The sequence below is a fragment of the Polistes canadensis genome, unplaced genomic scaffold, assembly GCF_001313835.1.
Source record: "Polistes canadensis isolate GaletaPanama2010 unplaced genomic scaffold, ASM131383v1 scaffold_219, whole genome shotgun sequence".
Taxonomy (NCBI): Eukaryota; Metazoa; Arthropoda; class Insecta; order Hymenoptera; family Vespidae; genus Polistes; species Polistes canadensis.
The window spans coordinates 160,491-178,034 of record NW_014569766.1 but is presented as its reverse complement, the minus strand read 5'-3'; the positions used below and the strand labels follow the sequence as shown (position 1 = coordinate 178,034).

The 17,544-nt window shown below is 33.2% G+C and overlaps 3 protein-coding genes across 6 annotated transcripts in view; 1 reads left to right on the top strand and 2 right to left on the bottom strand.

Annotated features, from left to right (window-relative positions):
• Positions 1-10,980, bottom strand: part of LOC106790167 (POU domain, class 4, transcription factor 1-like) — a 47,718-nt gene extending 36,738 nt beyond the window's left edge. Inside the window, exon 1 of one of the 3 annotated variants that reach the window (XM_014754900.1) lies at positions 10,662-10,980. In XM_014754900.1, the coding sequence (XP_014610386.1) occupies positions 10,662-10,743 (82 nt within the window). In that variant the 5' untranslated portion in view covers positions 10,744-10,980. The remainder of the gene's footprint in view (positions 1-10,661) is intronic. The other 2 variants (XM_014754901.1, XM_014754902.1) reach the window with 2 other exon arrangements.
• A 152-nt stretch (positions 10,981-11,132) lies between these two features.
• LOC106790168 (type-1 angiotensin II receptor-associated protein) lies at positions 11,133-13,782 on the bottom strand. The gene is made up of 6 exons (XM_014754903.1): positions 13,534-13,782; positions 13,008-13,042; positions 12,770-12,881; positions 12,350-12,425; positions 12,101-12,238; positions 11,133-11,808 (listed from the first exon to the last, which is right to left on the bottom strand). Exons 1-6 carry the CDS (start codon positions 13,570-13,572, stop codon positions 11,738-11,740), a joined length of 471 nt encoding a protein of 156 aa, XP_014610389.1. The 5' UTR covers positions 13,573-13,782; the 3' UTR covers positions 11,133-11,737.
• A 641-nt stretch (positions 13,783-14,423) lies between these two features.
• On the top strand, positions 14,424-17,490 carry LOC106790166 (methylcrotonoyl-CoA carboxylase beta chain, mitochondrial). 2 transcript variants are annotated; one of them, XM_014754898.1, is made up of 9 exons: positions 14,424-14,729; positions 15,063-15,316; positions 15,390-15,661; positions 15,734-15,881; positions 15,959-16,374; positions 16,472-16,606; positions 16,683-16,819; positions 16,888-16,973; positions 17,059-17,490. In XM_014754898.1, exons 1-9 carry the CDS (start codon positions 14,619-14,621, stop codon positions 17,174-17,176), a joined length of 1,677 nt encoding a protein of 558 aa, XP_014610384.1. In that variant the 5' UTR covers positions 14,424-14,618; the 3' UTR covers positions 17,177-17,490. The 2 variants fall into 2 exon arrangements, with proteins under 2 accessions (XP_014610384.1, XP_014610385.1); XM_014754899.1 differs by having other exon boundaries at positions 14,641-14,729; positions 15,229-15,316.
• The last annotated feature ends 54 nt before the right edge of the window (positions 17,491-17,544 follow it).

Below are 17,544 nucleotides of genomic sequence, written 5' to 3'. Positions count from 1 at the left end.
GCTCCAGTGATGGCCAACTTTCAACTTCCTATTCTTTTCTTTATTCTCTCTTCATTATAATATATGTTATATATATTTAAAACTATTTTATTAAATAGTAAATCAGTTTTCTCAAAATACAATTCAATATCTTTGGTAAAAGTTTATCAATCACAAGTTTAATAATTTGTATTTCTCAATGTTGACAAAATATTATCTAATTATTTTTGATTATTAAAATTATTTATATTTTTTTCAATTATATTATACCATAATGTTCCTCGTATTTGAATAACTCCCATAGATTGTATTAAATATGAACAGAGTATTATTACGTTACATGTAACACATAGGCAAACATATAAAACATTACATTGGTGTTAATAAATATCAAACAAAATGTCTGTACATACAATCTACATGGAAAACTGGATATAAAAATATCCTGAGGCGTAAATATATATATATATAATTTTCTTCGATATCTGAATCGAGGACAACTTTGAACGAAGTCAGATCGAGTAAAAGTACAACGGTTCGATTCCGTGATCAGTGAAAACGTCCGATTTACGCACGAATCCATATTTAAAAAAAGCATGAGAGTAGAAGACACGTACTGCAAAGTGGACAGAAAAATTCTACATGTTTCTATCTCTCTCTCTCTCTCTCTCTCTCTCTCTCTCTCTCTCTCTCTCTTAATTTCTTTTGCTTTTTTTATTTTCACGTACTATCTCTTGCTACATATTTTCATTCACCATTTTACAAAGCAAACCCAGGTAGAGAAGAATAACATGGCAAGGATGGATGGTACGAAGATAGAAGATGAAGGAAAACTTCTCTATAGCCCGAGGATACGTTCAACAGGTGACCCTAACTCGTGCTATCGAGACGCCATTTTTCCTACCACGACGTTTTAACTTTGCTCGACGAGAGGAAGATATATATTTCTGTTATCTTTAAAAGATTGTTAGACGAAAAATAATTACAAAAAAAAATAAATAAACGTATATGTAGGAGAGCATAATCTTATTAAAGGTTATTTTTTTTATCATCCAAGTGTCTTTGCCACTTTTTAAATTTATGCTAACAATTAATAAATGTACAATCATTTAAATAAAATATTAGATATTAATGATAAACACACACACACACACTATCTCTCCTCTATATTGTTACATTTTATCTATAACGAAAAATAAATCAAATATTTACTTTGAAATGTACATTAATCGATTGGAAAATAACCGATTAAAGGGATGACAAAACTATAGTTGCCATAATTTCAGATTGAATAGAATTTGATAAAAAAAAAAAAAAATGTAAGAGTACGTATGTAAAATAGAATGAAAGAGAAAATAGCAATGGAAGGAAGTCGGTCGTATATATAATATCGATCGATAGGGCGTTAGCAAACGAAAGCACGTGTGACGACTACTACTACTACTGTTAGTAGTAGGTTTAGGAAACATAGTGTGGCTGGCCTGTTGCGTTATGCTTCGATTAGAATCGACGTTCCTGGGAAATTCTGTGAAGCGTGCGAGCTGATAGAAGCGGGGTCGTTGAAAGCGTCGTAAGGTGACGTTGGCCCGAGGACAGTGGCACCTGCCAAAAAATCAGAGCCCCTCTTTCGAATGGCGCCAGAACCCAAATGCGTGCGCAACCACACACTGCGGTGCTGTTTGCTTGTTTCCTTCCTTCCTTCCTTCCTTCCCGTTCACGTAAGTGTAGAAGTAAAACACGTATATTCTTCCTTCTACCTATGTACGCGCACGCGTGGACCAAACTTAAGAAAATCTGGCCAGATGTCTGTCTATTTGGAACGTGACGCAGGTCGGTGTCACAAAGAGAAAGAAAAAAAAATGACAGAGAGAGAGAAACTCGCACGTGTGCTATCGTCGTACATACATACATACATACATATATATATATATATACTTGCGTGAGTTTCATTGCGTTGCTCGCGCACATGCGTCCAAGTTTAACCGATCGGTACTTTACAGGTGGTCCTATAATTTTTGTCGCGTGTCTGAGACACAACACGAGGAAAATCTTTCTCGGCATCTGTTGTGTCTAGTATCGTCTGATAAATACGTATGTGGAATTGTGTATACATATGTATTATTAAAACATTGCGTACGGGTCACGAGATATCTCATTTTTATGCACTCAAACGTTGCGTACGGGTCACGAGATAATCTCGTTCTCATGTTTTATTTCGAATCAATATATATATATGTGAATATAATACCCAAAAACAAATTAGAATTGTATGTATCCGCTTTAGATTGCTCGCCAAGAAGCATGCTGCTACAGCGTTCAGAAATATGCGGGTTTTGAGCGCGGTTTGACCGCGCAGAACGCTGTACGCAATGTGTTAATACTATTCAAGAAATCTTTTTCGTGTAATGAAAAAAAAGGAAAAGAGAGAGGAGAGAAAAAGTAGAATAGAAAAGAATTAGAATAAAAAAATCCTTAACAGATTCTCGTCGAACGTTTTGCTGTCAGTCAATGAATAATGTTGAGAGGATAGTAAACGCGACGTGTATAAGGCTTCTCGTACGCCTTCGCATGGGTGGTCTGTATGACACTTTACATCAAAGCGTACTCGCTCAACGTAACTCGATCTCTCTATCTCGATGACTACGAGAGTTTCAAGATCGACTTACGGGACGGATGTTTGAAAAGTGTTCTCTTTCCTCCTTAGAGGAGAGATAGATCTCTATTGCTGTTTAGTTTTTGATTATGTATAATTATTTATCTTTTCTTATTGAATAATAAAACTAAAGGAAAAAATTGTGAAAGAATTATTTAAATAAATTATAATCGATTGTTATTTCTCGAGAAAAGAAATAGAGAAAGAGATTTAAATTAAAAAAAAAAGAATCAGTTTTCATATTAGATCATTTAATAAATTATACATATGTATATATATATATATATATGTATGAGTATAAAAAGATTATGATGCTGAGAACCTCCTATGTTAGACTACGCCAATGTGGCAAGGGGATACGGTGCCAGGATACGGTGCCTCATAGGGTGGTACTTTCAGTCAGGCTGCTAAGAAAGACATGGGCTCTCTAGGACGATAGGTATTCCTCCTTCTTCTCTTTTACTCGGACGACGCCATTTGATCCTATTTTCGCGAGAAAGAAGAAACTTCGTATAACGAAAAGTTTTTCTCTTTTTTTTTTTTTTTTTCAAAGAGAAGAGTAAGAAGAACGTTTTGCTGGAAGAATCGATGTTTTTCGAGATATTACCTACACGCATACACGCACGCACGTGCGATTTTGTACACGCATGCATGCATGCTGCTATTTCTCTTCTTCACTGTCGAGTTAATTAGTTACATTCGTAGATCGAAGCAACCTATTAAATCTTCGTAAAGAAAATATGTCTTCGCATAATTCACGAATAATTTTTATCTACGTTCGAATTCTTATAAAGACTGTCGAAAAACTGATTCGAATCTCCTCGATGGTATACAACATGGCGAGCCAAGAATACACATCTCTCGGTATATTCTTTTTACTCGGTTTTGCGCTTTCCGTAACCCACTTCTACTTCGGCTAATGGATTTTTGCTCTTCCTCTCTAGAGAACATCGTGAATTTATCGAGAGAGAGAAAGAGAGAGAGAGAGAGAACAAAAATAATCAAAAAAAGTTGAGTGGGAGAAGAAAGAAGTACATAATAAAGGAAGGAAGGGAGAGACAGACAGACAGACAGACAGAATGGAGAATAAAGAAAGATACTTAAAGATAGAGAGGAGGAAGCAAAAGTCAGTTCGATGGTGTTTCGCACTGTGGCAAATTCATATCAACCATAACGGGAGCGAAACGAATGGCGTGCACCGTTCGGTAACGAGGGACTTGCATTAGTCAGGAATTCTCGTCCGGCGGTCGCGTGTTCTCTGTGTAAAAAAAAACAAAAAAAGCCTTCGAATATGTTATTCATTTTTCTTTTGTTTCCTTTCCGTAAATTACTCTTAACGGGCCCCGCCGCTTACTTAAATCGAAGATTACGAAGAAATTGAAAGGAACCCCACACGTGATTTTCTTCTCGTTCTTATCGCTACGCAACAATTTCAATTTTTTTTTTTTTGTTTCCAACGATCGTCGAGAGTCCATGTAAAAATCGTACTGTCAAATTTATCAAAGAAACTATCGCAACTATCGAGAATAAATTTATGTAGCAAGCCTGACACTAACGTTCCGTGCCGTATGGGTCCCATATAACCCACCACCAACACCACACACAACACTCTGAACTTTTCCTCTTTAGGCTATCTGAAATATTCGCTATTTATAGACATCAACTAATTCGTAAGATCAACACAATGTTTTTTTCTTAAAACTTTATTTTACATAAGTTTTTTTCAATAGAATTCTTTTTGCTGTAATTTTTTTAAATTTGTATTCTTTCATTATTTGTTGTTTTATCGATACGATTTTTCACCGACAAATTAATTCAGCATGAAACGTGTTAAATCATTTGACTGCCATGGATAAAAGTTTCTTAAATTTTTTTTTAATTTTCTACCACATAATAAAGTAGAATCGAAGAATATATATAAAACATTGTAAATTGATATTATTTCATTATATTCATAAATGTGAAATTTGTTATAACATTACACACACAATTATAATTACAACTACATTATTCTGAACATTTATTGAAATATTTGTTGTAAAATTTGCATCACCAAAAATAACGTAATATATCATTAGTGGAACATGTACCCATAATTTGTGAGAAACGATGCTATAAACTTATACAAAAAAATCTCGTCGAAAAACAGTAAAGTGCTTGTTTCGATACACCATCCGACGTGCTGGCACTTTTCGACAGTAAAAATGTGAACAGTGTTATGAGGCGTTTCGTGGTATTCAAATGGAAAAACAATGAATATAAATGTTATTATATAGAAATTATAATATATCACATATGTCCCCTTGTAAAACAAAGAAAGAATATAAAAAGGCAACCGTCACAAGTATTTATTACAAAAATTTCCAAAGAAATATATTTTCATTTATTTCTCTAATTTCGTTCGTCAAATTAAAAAAAAAAAGAAAAAGGATACAACAAGATTCGATTGAGATAATAAAAATTTAAATGGAATATTACAAGTGTTGATTATTACGAGAAAAGTTCGAAGAAATTTAACTAAATTCCTAGGTAGAAGAGAATAAATAAGAAGAAAATTTTAGATATTTCCTATAAAAATTAGGAAGGTATCTAATTCAATGTAGGATAGAAAGCGATTAATATAAGGGTGTTATTACGTTGATACAGTAGTAATAGTCGAGATAGATAATGCTTTGTGTTTAAGCGGAAAGTAACGTGATCTATCGACAAGAGTGTAGGAGAACGCACGCGTGAGGAATAAGATGAAGAAAGAGAGTGTAAGAGTGTAAAAGAATAAGATATTAAGAGAGAGAGAGAGAGAGAGAGAGAGAGAGAGAGAAAGATAGCACAGGAGGTGGGAGGATGCTCGTCGAGGAAGAGAAAGAGGAAGGAAGGTTAAGAGGGGTAGAGGACAACCGAGGGATGGCAGCTACGAGGGCGAGAGGGGTAGAAGCAGATGCTCATCGGGCCCCTCCTATAAACGTAGAAGATTATGCTCGGCCTCGATATTCCCTGTGCGTACGTACGTTGAACGCACTTTAGATTTCAAAGAACGAGCAAGCAAGCAAGCAAGCAAACGAGTAAGAAAGAGAGAAATAAGGAAAGAAAGGATGAAAGAAAAAAAAGGAGTAAAAGAGTGAATTGGAATATAACAAGAAAGAAAGAAAGAAAAAAAGAAAAGATCCTTGCCGTTCTCCAATCTCTTGGAACCTTCGACCCGAGTTGTCACGTTGATCCACGAAATCCAGAATTTAAATGCGTCTTCGAGGAAATTTTCAAAACGAGTCGAAGATGTCTCTCTGGTAATACGGTAATTCATATATCTTTGAGCATACGTTATGTGCATGGTTGGGTTCTTCGATATGCACCACTGAGATCGGATACGATGTTCGCGAGTATAAGAAAAGAGAGAGAGAGAGAGAGAGAGAAAGAGGCAGGTGCATCACGGTGACACTCCCTCGATAATTCTTCAGAGAAAGAAGGACGGATGGAAGAGAAAACGGGATGAAGGGGGAACAGAGAGAAAAATGAGAGGGAGAGAGAAGAAGAAAGAGAAGGGAGCGAGAGAGAGAGAAAGAGAGAGAGAGAGAGGGATCCAAGTCACGAGTGTTATGTCTGGAGCTCGTTTATGCTACTTCGAGCTCTCTCATTCGGTACGGAAGGGGAGAGTTTCGAAAAGTCCGTCGTCGTCGTCGTCGTGGCAGCGTGGGGTCCGAGAGACCCCAAACGACAATCTTTTACTTTTTATCCTTTCTTAACTCCGACGAGAGAAAGTTACGTCGGTCCTTTCGCGCGTTCACCGACGAACAACGCGATAGGAGGAGGATAAAAAAAAAAGAAAAAGGAAAAGAAAGAAAAAAAAAAGAAAAAGAAGTCTATGAATAGAAATGCAAATAAAAGCGATCCATATTGTTATGCAAATGGCCCCTTGTAGGTATTACTCGCGGCCAAATCCAGAAGCGATCCCACTTTGGCAAGTGTACGTGAAAGTTCCTCCTCCTCCTCCTCCTCCTCTCTGAAAAACCCCACCCTTTTCCACCCACCCTCCTTTTTTTTCCTAATCGAGTTTTATAGTTCGCACTCTTTTCCTTGTTGCAAAAGAGGAAAATCGTAATCGGTCGATCCATAAATCGATAGATAGATATATATATATAGATCGATCCATAGATCAATTGGATTATTTTAAAAGAAATATTCAAAATCTGAGAGATTTTATCGAACTTGATCAGTGATTCGAGTGAGCAAACGAACGAACGAAAATAATAAAAAGTGCATAGGTCTTTCGCGAACGGTTCGTTAACGGAGATAAATATTTATGAGAAAGAGAGAGATAGAGAGAGAAAGAAAGAGAAAAAGAATGCACGATCGAAATCATCCCGCGGTCCCAGTCATTTGGATTAGCGCGTCCTCGCCGCGCGACCAACGGGAAAATAAAAATAATTAATTTTCCGGAAAATAAATATCAGCCGCGTATATGCATAATTCATAAATCGGAAAGGTCGAATTTGTACGTGGGCCCGGTTGTATCATACATAGGATACGCGCTACGTTTTCGATATACATATCTATCTATTGGCGGAACCCGTACCCCCAAACCCGAATGAATAACGCGTGGCTTCGTTAAACTGTATATTTCATCGACGTGTCTCTTATTCTCGATGAAATATTCCGATTTTGATTCGGCCCATCAATCGAATTCGTTCGTTCGTTCGTTCGTTCGACTATTCGTGTTTTAAGAATAAAAGAAAAAATAAAAAAAGTAAGAAAGAAACACAAAAGATATCTTTATATTCGTAATTTTCTTATCAATATAAACAAAAAAAAAAACACGTTTTAATATTATCCGTAAGGTAAATGTGATTTTTTTCTTTCTTTTTTTTTTGGTTAACGATATAAAGAAATTTTTCGATTATTCGATAATCTCGAATTATTAGATGTTTCTAAGAAATATATTTTCGATCATTTAATAATATATACGAAAAGTAATAACGTACGTTAAATTACTTTGCAGTACTATCTCGAAAACTTCGCGAAAGTTAATTATGAAATTCGAGTAGACAATGAGACGCTTATCGTTTGATTGGCTTCGCGACCGTGACAGTGTATACGTATATGCGTGTACGTGTGTGTACACTTCGTATCTGATAAAATACTGTTCCGCGGATCGATCACGCGTATCACGAGAAACGCTGACGATTTTACGAAGGATCGATAAGAGGCGTAACCGATAAAAAAAAAAAAAAAAGAAAAAAAAGAAAAAGAATGAGAGAGATAGAAAACAAGAAAAAGAAACAAATTCTTTTCCAATTTATACACACCATATATTATACATAAATAAAAAGCATACATTTAAGCGATTCTTTTAAGCATCCTTCCTTTTTCCAATGGTCACCGATATAAGAAAATGTTGACAATGAAAACTGAAGAACAAATTATCTTCATTTAAAGTTACGTAATTTTCTGAACGTTCATGCATAAATTTAATTTAGCAAGCCTAATATACGATGCAAAAGAAACACAGAAATAAAATGTCTCAAAACTATTTAGTGGTTTCGATGTAATTCTTTCGAACTTTAATTTATTGTTTCATTACATAGTGTAGTACGCATCGTTTCCCAAACAACATCTCAAACCAAACAAACATTTCAGACTTGGTTAACCAACTATCTCGTCTACGGTGCAAACTTTCATAAACGTTCTATGAGAACCTAAGAGAACTATCGAAACATCTTTTTCACTACCTTCGTAAACAAATGATTAACGATGATTGTAACAATTAATCAAATTGGATATAGTGACAAATTCCTTGTAGAACATTAATCCCTCGTCACGTTCCTAGTAACTCTCTTCTTCTCTCGATGAAAGATGACGAAAGATACTTTTTATTGATTTAACGTACAATCACGTACTTCGATTATATTTAATACGCTTAATTTGATATAACAAAATCGAAGATAATTCATGAAATTGACTGATCGTGTCTCTCATTCTAGATAAAAATTAATTAAATCTTCTACAGAGAGAATATACAGTTAGATATAAAATTTAATAAGATGAATTATATATGAAACAAAAATATCTATTGATTTTTGTACATGTTATATTTCCTTACAATTAAATTGTTTCACGAATGAATAAACTTTCATATGGTTTCAAAATTTTCTAAAGCGATTTAGTATTACAGAGATTACTCAGAACAACTATGTTAACACATTACCTCTTCATAAAGCAGTATAGATTATGACAGTAATTTTGTAAAAAAGAAAAAACAGCAAATGATATGAGATAATATATATAATTAGGATTTTAAAACGTTCGGGCATAGAACTAAGTTCCGTTATTTGAAAATGATGTTGTAAATTCGATTGTACCTTTTTTTAATAATTTCTCAAACTGTACTGAGAGATTACATTTAAAATAAAATCAATCAAATCAAATGACCAAAAACCAATACTGTACTGTTAAAAATAATACGTATGGTCATCTTACGGCACAGAGTGAAAGAGATAGAAAGATAGAGTATGAGACGTGGTTGAGAACCACTTTTGGAGGCAACGCACGACGCGGCGCATCGCTTTCGAGCTGCTCCTCTGGCAGGTGTATGAAAAGGGAAAAATAAAGGAAGAAAACAACGCAAAGGCCGGAGAAGAGAGTCCCTTCCCCCGCGATGACTGCCGAGAAAAGGCTCGGATTTATGGGCTCTTACATTAATTTCGAACGATTAAACTCTAACGATTCGAATGTTTCGCTCTCTCGAAGAGGCACGTGGCGACTAAAGAAAAAGGAGAAACGATAACGACGATGACGATGACACGACGATAATTTTCATCCTTTCGGAAAAATCTAAACGATCATTTCCTCCTTTTCCTTTTTCTTCTTCTTCTCAAGTTTTACCGATCTTTAAAAATTAAATCGTCCAATGATCATTTTCTCGATATTATTCACTTATATATAACAAATCAATTTCCTTGAAAATGATATTGACGAAACATGAGAACCATTCGGATCCCTACGAGATAACGTTTGTAAGTTAGTATGTATATACTGCATTCGTTCGAGAAGAAAAAGAAGAGAGAGAGAGAGAGAGAGAGAAGGGATGGAAAATATAAGAAGAAAAAAAAAAGAAAGAAAAAGAAAATAGAACGATGCTCTCCAGCTCTTTTAGTTCGGAACTTCGACGTGGCAGCACCGTCCAGGGCACTGACAGTCAAGAGAACCAAAACACGACGGTCGACTCTCCTCTAGAGTAAACTGCGAGACTGAGATAGTCAAACGCGCGAGATCGACGAAGAGGAGAGAAAAAGAGAGAGAGATAGACAGACAGACAGATAGATAGATAGATAGATAAATAGATAGATAGATAGAGAGAGAAACGATATAGAGCGAGAAAGACAAAGGTAGGAGGGGAAGAGAGCTCGATCGAGCGACGACGAGACGAGATGAAGAGAGCGGGTGTGAGAGAGAGAGAGAGACAGAGAGAATGAGAATGAGAAGAGAGGGAAAGAGAGGCAGGCAAAGAAAACGAAAGAGGAAGGAAAAAGAAAGAAGATACATTTTTGCCTTCGACGACGATGAGACACTACTACTCGTCTCTACGTCGACGCGCGCGTGGAAAAGCAAGACAAAACGGCGCACGGCTCTTTCGATTAGAGCATGATGAACGAAAGAGAAAGAGAGAGAGAGAGAGAGAGATAGAGGCAGAGAAAGATAGGGTGAGAGATCGAGAAACTGACAGAGAAAAAGAGAGGCAGAGAACGACTAGTAATGACGTTTCTTATTTAAGTATAAGATAAAATCAACACGAAATAACTGACACAACGCAACCATTTCTACCGAAGATGACAACGATGATGACAATGACAATGACAACGACAATGACAACGACAACGACAACATCGAGGAGATGAACGAAGGTTCGTCTCTCACCTAACAAGGGACGACGAGGAAGGGAAAATAGGAAGGTGAGAGGGGGAAGTCGGCAGGCGGGTGAGCGAGCACCCAGAGGATAGGGGAGGGGGGATAGTACAAGTTCGCGGACGGCGAGACTCACCGGGTTGCTTGTTGGCGATCTTGTTGAAGCAATTTTGAAAGACCTCGTAGAGATGCATCGGCTCGTCGTCACTGGCCGCCATGTTTTTACAATACGAGAAAACTAGCGTGGATGTCCGTGGTCGAGGCGAGTGGGCACGGTTTCGCGGTGCGGCCGCGCGCGGAGCCACCCTCCTCCCGGTACGGTCACGCACACTACTGAAGCGGACCGCTTCACGGATGGCGATCTTATACCTCGAATCTGCTGACCTCTAGCGGTTAACGTTTAAGCGCCACCGTTCGGTGAGCGCCACATTCAAATACATTATCTCTCTTCTGATCTACAATTAAGTGTATTTAAATATATTTTATATTTGTTCTCTTTTTTATATATCTCTTATTCTTTTTTTTATTTTTTTTTTTTATCTTAATTTATATTTTCAAACATAAGTGTGTGTGTGTGTGATCGTAAATAATTTATTTGGACATTGCGTTACATTGTTATAAAGAATTTTATTTGCAAATCTGCAGATAAAAGTAGTCGTACAGAATAGATCTACAAGTATAATATATTAAATCTGTTTGTATATATATAATTTATCATATATACAATTAATTAAAATACATGGTTATATTACGAAGTATTTTATATACAATTAATCGAAACATTTAACGCGATTTTAAAAATATTACTTGTTTGTGTTAGACCATATGCATGTACGTAATTAATAATAATGATAAGAAACAATATCATTTGTAACAGTATTAATTATTGTTATTAACGGCTCGACGTAAATAATAATATTCTATAAGAAATAGGGTAAAATATTTTATCGAAAGTATAATCTGTTAAAATGTAACTTGGCACTATAGTTACATTTAAAATCTGATCGATTATGTTCGCACTGGTATGTATCTTTGATAATATTTAATTACATTTTCGTTTGTTTGTCGCCTTGATAGAAGAAGTAATGGAAATATATTATCATATGAGATTCATAATATTATTGTTTAAGCTTATGTTAAGTGATCCGCTTGCAAAAAACAAATCCAAGATTGAACATTATAAGTTCTTACAATATGTACCATAAAAATAATCTAGATTCCAACGAAATCAGAATTTTGAGGTATCGAGTGAGATATGTCCTCGTAATCCTGTCGAGCTATACCTGCAATGTAAAAGAAATCATATTATCTTATACTATTAAAATTACAGTAACATTCACTTCCAAAAATACAATTTATAATAAAGCACATTGAAATAATAGCAAATAATTCAAGCACAATCATAAGCTATCATAAAATACCATAAACATAAACAAAATATTCACAAGCCAATGATAACAATAAACAATACTTTACGTAAAATTGAAGCGTTCACCATGCTCATACTTATAGCAGACAATTGTCGAAGCGATAAAAGGCTACCAAATGCACATCTGTATCCTATGGACTACTGACCCATGGGAGGACAGGATGTAAACATTGTAGCAAGACTTCCACCTCTTGCTTGTCCTATCCGCAATAGATATATACTCGTGACAACACGCACGATCAGGTTTATTATCATAAACGCTGCACTAAACTTCTCAGACGCATCTACAAGTTGGTGCGATCAGATACATCTTCTGCTTGGGCAGGATAATAAACAATTTGTAATTTTTACACATTGTCTATTAGTCACGCATACGACTTTCTGAACATACTTACATGCTAGACCAATTGGAAAGTAAACAGATAAAGTCACTATGTCGAAAAATATTGACAATACGTTTATGAAGAGAGCCTATAAAAATAAAATTAATACTTTAGCTTGTATAAAATTATTAACACTAAACGTATCATGATCGATCAAACGACTGATTATAAAATTTTTGGCAGCATTTCTTACAAGTTATAGAGCTATTTGATAAATCAAGAATTCTTAGTGCATAAATGGTATATTTTTTGCTATACACGCATCGTAAAATACATGACTTTTTGAAGATGAGTCATTTGATCTACTGTGATAGAAATAGTTACACATAAAGTATCAGTACATTTAGTGTTGATGATATTTGTAACATTAATTTTCAGTGATAACTAATAATGTGTATTAAATGAAACTATTTATTATTTATCATAACTTACAAATTGTAATGGTTCATCTGATTCAATGCTGTGCACAGCCCACAGTAGGCAGATAAAAAATAGTAAATTGTAGAACATCGCAGATCTTGGGCACCAATGTCCTTGAATACCCCTATTAAAAAGTATTTGATATTATCTTTATATAAAAAAATATTACTATTATTTAAATATTAACTTAGAGCGTATAATGCAAGAACATAATTGCAAGATTTGGAAATAATATTAAATTTGTAATTACCATGTTACGAGAACCAGATGAATTGCAAATATGACCTAAAAAATATATATAAAGACATGATAACTGTCATATTTATTTACCATTAAATAAGCATTATAATCAATGAAAAAACTTGTCTAACAACTCATGTAATCATATCATGGCATTTTTACTTTACATAACTAAATCACATAACGTATGGATATTATTCAATCAACTAACTACAAATATATTATTTTAATACAAAATATTAGTATATATTCTTCCATATATATATATCTTCATTATTATTAATATTTAATAAAATATAAAAGAGGTGTCTCTCTCTAACATAAATAACAGATAAAACGCCATAATGCACTTAAAGTATGATATGATAAGAAATATAGGATGACTTTATCACAACAAATATGATAATGATATAATGAAATATTTATAAGGATAATAAGTATTATTATTGTACTGCTATATAAAACGTTTACAAATAAATATAAAAAATACTAGAACAAAATGCATTTATACGACTATTAATATTCATTATATTTACCTTTAATGGGAAATGCGATATACTAGATAAATCTGGCATTTTTATGCAGTTAAAGTCTACGTGCCTTTCGTGAAAACAATTGCTTTCTTATTCCTTTTAGAGCGCTAAATACAACACTCTTTCGTATCTGTCACTAAACTACTTTGTCTCTTTTCCTTTCTATCAGCACTTCATAATGATATACACAGAATTAAGTATTGCGTATGTAAACGCCTTTTACGTTTACTGCCATCTGACATAGTTTTTCAAAACTTCGTTTAAAATTAGAAGCTAACCTTACTTACGTGTAAAACATCGATATTAGTAATCAATAGTACGACCTTACTTACACCCACTCTATTTGACGTAAATTTATACAAAATTTATAAACATAGCATCAAAGTTACTATGAATATTGAAAAAATATCTTTTTTGTTTTTAAATAAATCATTTTTAAAAATGTATTAATATCAAAAGAACTACATAAGAACAAAAATTATAATAATAATTAACTGTATTTTTTTATCAATAAATAATAATTATCTCTTTTTATTATAAAAAGAAAAAATTGAATTTAAATAAATCATAGTTGTTATTTATACTGTAACTACTGAATGAATATAAATAAATATATAAGTTTCATTAAAAAATAAAATTGTTAATTGTCAAGTGAGAAAGTTTTATGCACCTATATATAAAATTTATGTTAATTATAATGTATTGTTTTTTACAAACTTCAATGTAAATATTGTCAAGCTAATGAAGTTAAATTTAATGTTAATTGTTTATTAAATTTTGTATCATTATTTAATAGAATAAATATACGTCGGTATGAGCGCTACGATCTTTTTCTAACCAGTCGATAATGCAGTGGATGATACAAAAGTTATTAGAGGTCTCTGAACTTAAATACTTTCAAAAATCTTTAAGTAAATATTTTCTCATTTACGAAACACATATATTATTATTTGTGATACGTATTTTCACATGTTTCGCAACTTTGATAATTAAGATGACGTCACAGTATACTTCATTACTAAAACGTACTGATTATTGTCTATTCTAAAGTATTCGACATTGTTGAATGAAAATTTCGTGTATAGATCATGTTACGAAGAGGATTTTTATCTTTAAAACATGTTAGGTTACTTAGGAGAAATTATCATGATGCACCTGTCATTGGAACATCACAAGATACAAAATCATCTACTTTCCAAGTAAGAATAATGTGAAGTATTTATTTAAACAAAAGTAAAACAATGTAAACATCTGTTAACTTTAAATACTCGATTATCTATATTATAGTAATATTGAAATTCATTATCATTCTTTTCTTTTTATACAAATATGATAGTAATATTATTACAATAACTTTTAGATCAATATTAAATTAAAGATATTTCAAATTAGATTTTACATTGTTATAATGTTACGAGATAAGTATGTTGTGTTAACATGTGTGGGAATATTTGATTAACACTTGCAAAAATAATATATATATAGAAAAATAATATTAATTTGATATTAAAAAGTATTTGACAAAATTTTAGGAGAATTATCTACAAATGAAAATACTAGTAGATGAATTGAAATCTATTGTAGAAAAAATAGTAGAGGGTGGGGAACGTAAAGCCATAGATAAACATTTAAGCAAAGGAAAATTATTACCAAGAGAGCGTATCAATGTACTTCTAGATAAGGGTTCTCCTTTTCTAGAATTTTCGCAATTGGCAGGATACCAGATGTATGAAAAAGAAGAAATACCGGCTGGTGGAATAATAACTGGTATTGGTAGAGTAGAAGGGTAATTGAAATGCTTACAATTAATTGATACGTTACAATTATACTCATTATTAACTAATAATTACTTCATATAGGAATGAATGCTTAATAATTGCAAATGATTCTACAGTAAAAGGTGGCACTTATTATCCAATTTCAGTAAAAAAACATTTGCGTGCACAAGAAATAGCAGAAGAAAATAGATTACCTTGTATATACCTGGTTGATAGTGGTGGAGCAAATTTACCATATCAAGCTGATGTATTTCCTGACAAAGTACATTTTGGTAGAAGTTTTTATAATCAAGCTAATATGAGTGCTATGGGAATTGCACAAATTGCTGTAGTGATGGGAAGTTGCACAGCAGGTTTGATCTATTTATTAATTTAACTTTTACTATCTGTATTTCTTCAATATCATTTGATTTATTGTACTAAAGGTGGTGCATATATTCCTGCAATGGCAGATGAAAATATTATTGTTGGAAATCAGGGTACTATATTCTTGGGTGGTCCACCATTAGTGAAAGCATCTACCGGAGAAGAAGTTACACCAGAAGATTTAGGAGGAGCAGCTCTACATTGTCGGTAATTAGAATACATACATATTATTATGTATATTTCATTTAGTTATCATTTCACATCTTGTAATCTTAACATTTCAGAAAGACTGGAGTGTCGGATTACTATGCTGTCGATGACACTAATGCTTTGTACCTAGCACGACGAGTTGTTAAAAATCTAAATCGTATTCCTCCCATGGATGTAAAAATTGATTCAAAAGTGGAACTACCAGTACACGCTGTTGATGAACTTTATGGCATAGTTGGTACCAATTTAAAACAACATTTTGATGTACGGGAAGTTATTGCAAGAATTGTTGATGGATCAAGATTTCACGAGTTTAAAGCATTATACGGGGAGACACTGGTTACTGGATTTGCTAACATTTATGGTTATCCTGTAGGAATCATTGCAAATAATGGTGTACTCTTCTCTGAAAGTGCATTGAAAGGAGCACATTTTGTGCAATTGTGCGCGCAAAGAAAAATACCTCTTCTGTTTTTGCAAAACATTACAGGTTAATCTATAATACACATATACTACAATTAATTTTAATTTAACTTATTTATTGTTTATTTGTAATTAATATATATGTTTGTATGTTTATAATGTAGGATTTATGGTAGGTAAAGATGCAGAAGAAGGTGGTATTGCTAAAAATGGTGCAAAAATGGTAACAGCAGTAGCATGTGCAAAGATTCCCAAAATTACCGTGCTCATTGGAGGTTCTTATGGTGCTGGAAATTATGGTAATTTTGTTTATTACATTTGCGATGTATGTGTATGTATAAGAAAGAAATCTTTAATACATTTCTTTTGATATAGGCATGTGTGGGCGTTCTTATTCTCCTCGTTTTTTGTATTCCTGGCCGAATTCTAGGATTTCTGTGATGGGAGGAGAACAAGCTGCCAACGTAATGGCTCATATTTCTAAAGAAAAGCGTCTTCGAGAAGGCAAAGAAGTATAATTTCAAGTTTTTGTATTTACTTTACTTAAAAATATAAATTTTACTTACATTTCATATTATAGTTGACGGAAGAAGAAGAAAAGAAAATTAAAGAACCAATTATTAAAAAATTCGAGGAAGAAGGTCATCCATACTACTCGAGTGCTAGGTAATCTATACTTATTTTTAATGCTACATAAGTAAATAAAAAGAAAAAAGAACATGCGAAAGATTTATAAATTATATTTTCAAAGAATATGGGATGATGGAGTGATTGATCCAGTTGATACTAGAACAGTGCTTGGATTAAGTCTAGCTGCCTGTTTGAATGCTCCCATACCGGAAAGCAAATTTGGTATTTTCAGGATGTAATATATTCTAGGATATATTTTTATATTAGACATTTATCTATACGTTCATAAAAATGTATATTTATATCTGTTATAGTATATATAAGTGTTATGAAATTTGACAACGAGTCAACAACTTCCAACTATTTCGTGATCTTTTAGTTTTCAGAAAAAGTTCAAAGAAATGTATAAAATTATTGAAAAAAAAAAATATATATTTTTGAAATCGGTAAATTTGGAAGTTGTTGATCTAGACCAAAGAAAGATCTCTATTTTTATATGACAATATTTTATGTATAAAAATATATAGAACATTCCATAAGTTCAAACTATAAATCTATGAATAAAATTTCCAATTGAAATTCTCTCTCTATATATAGGAAATGTGCA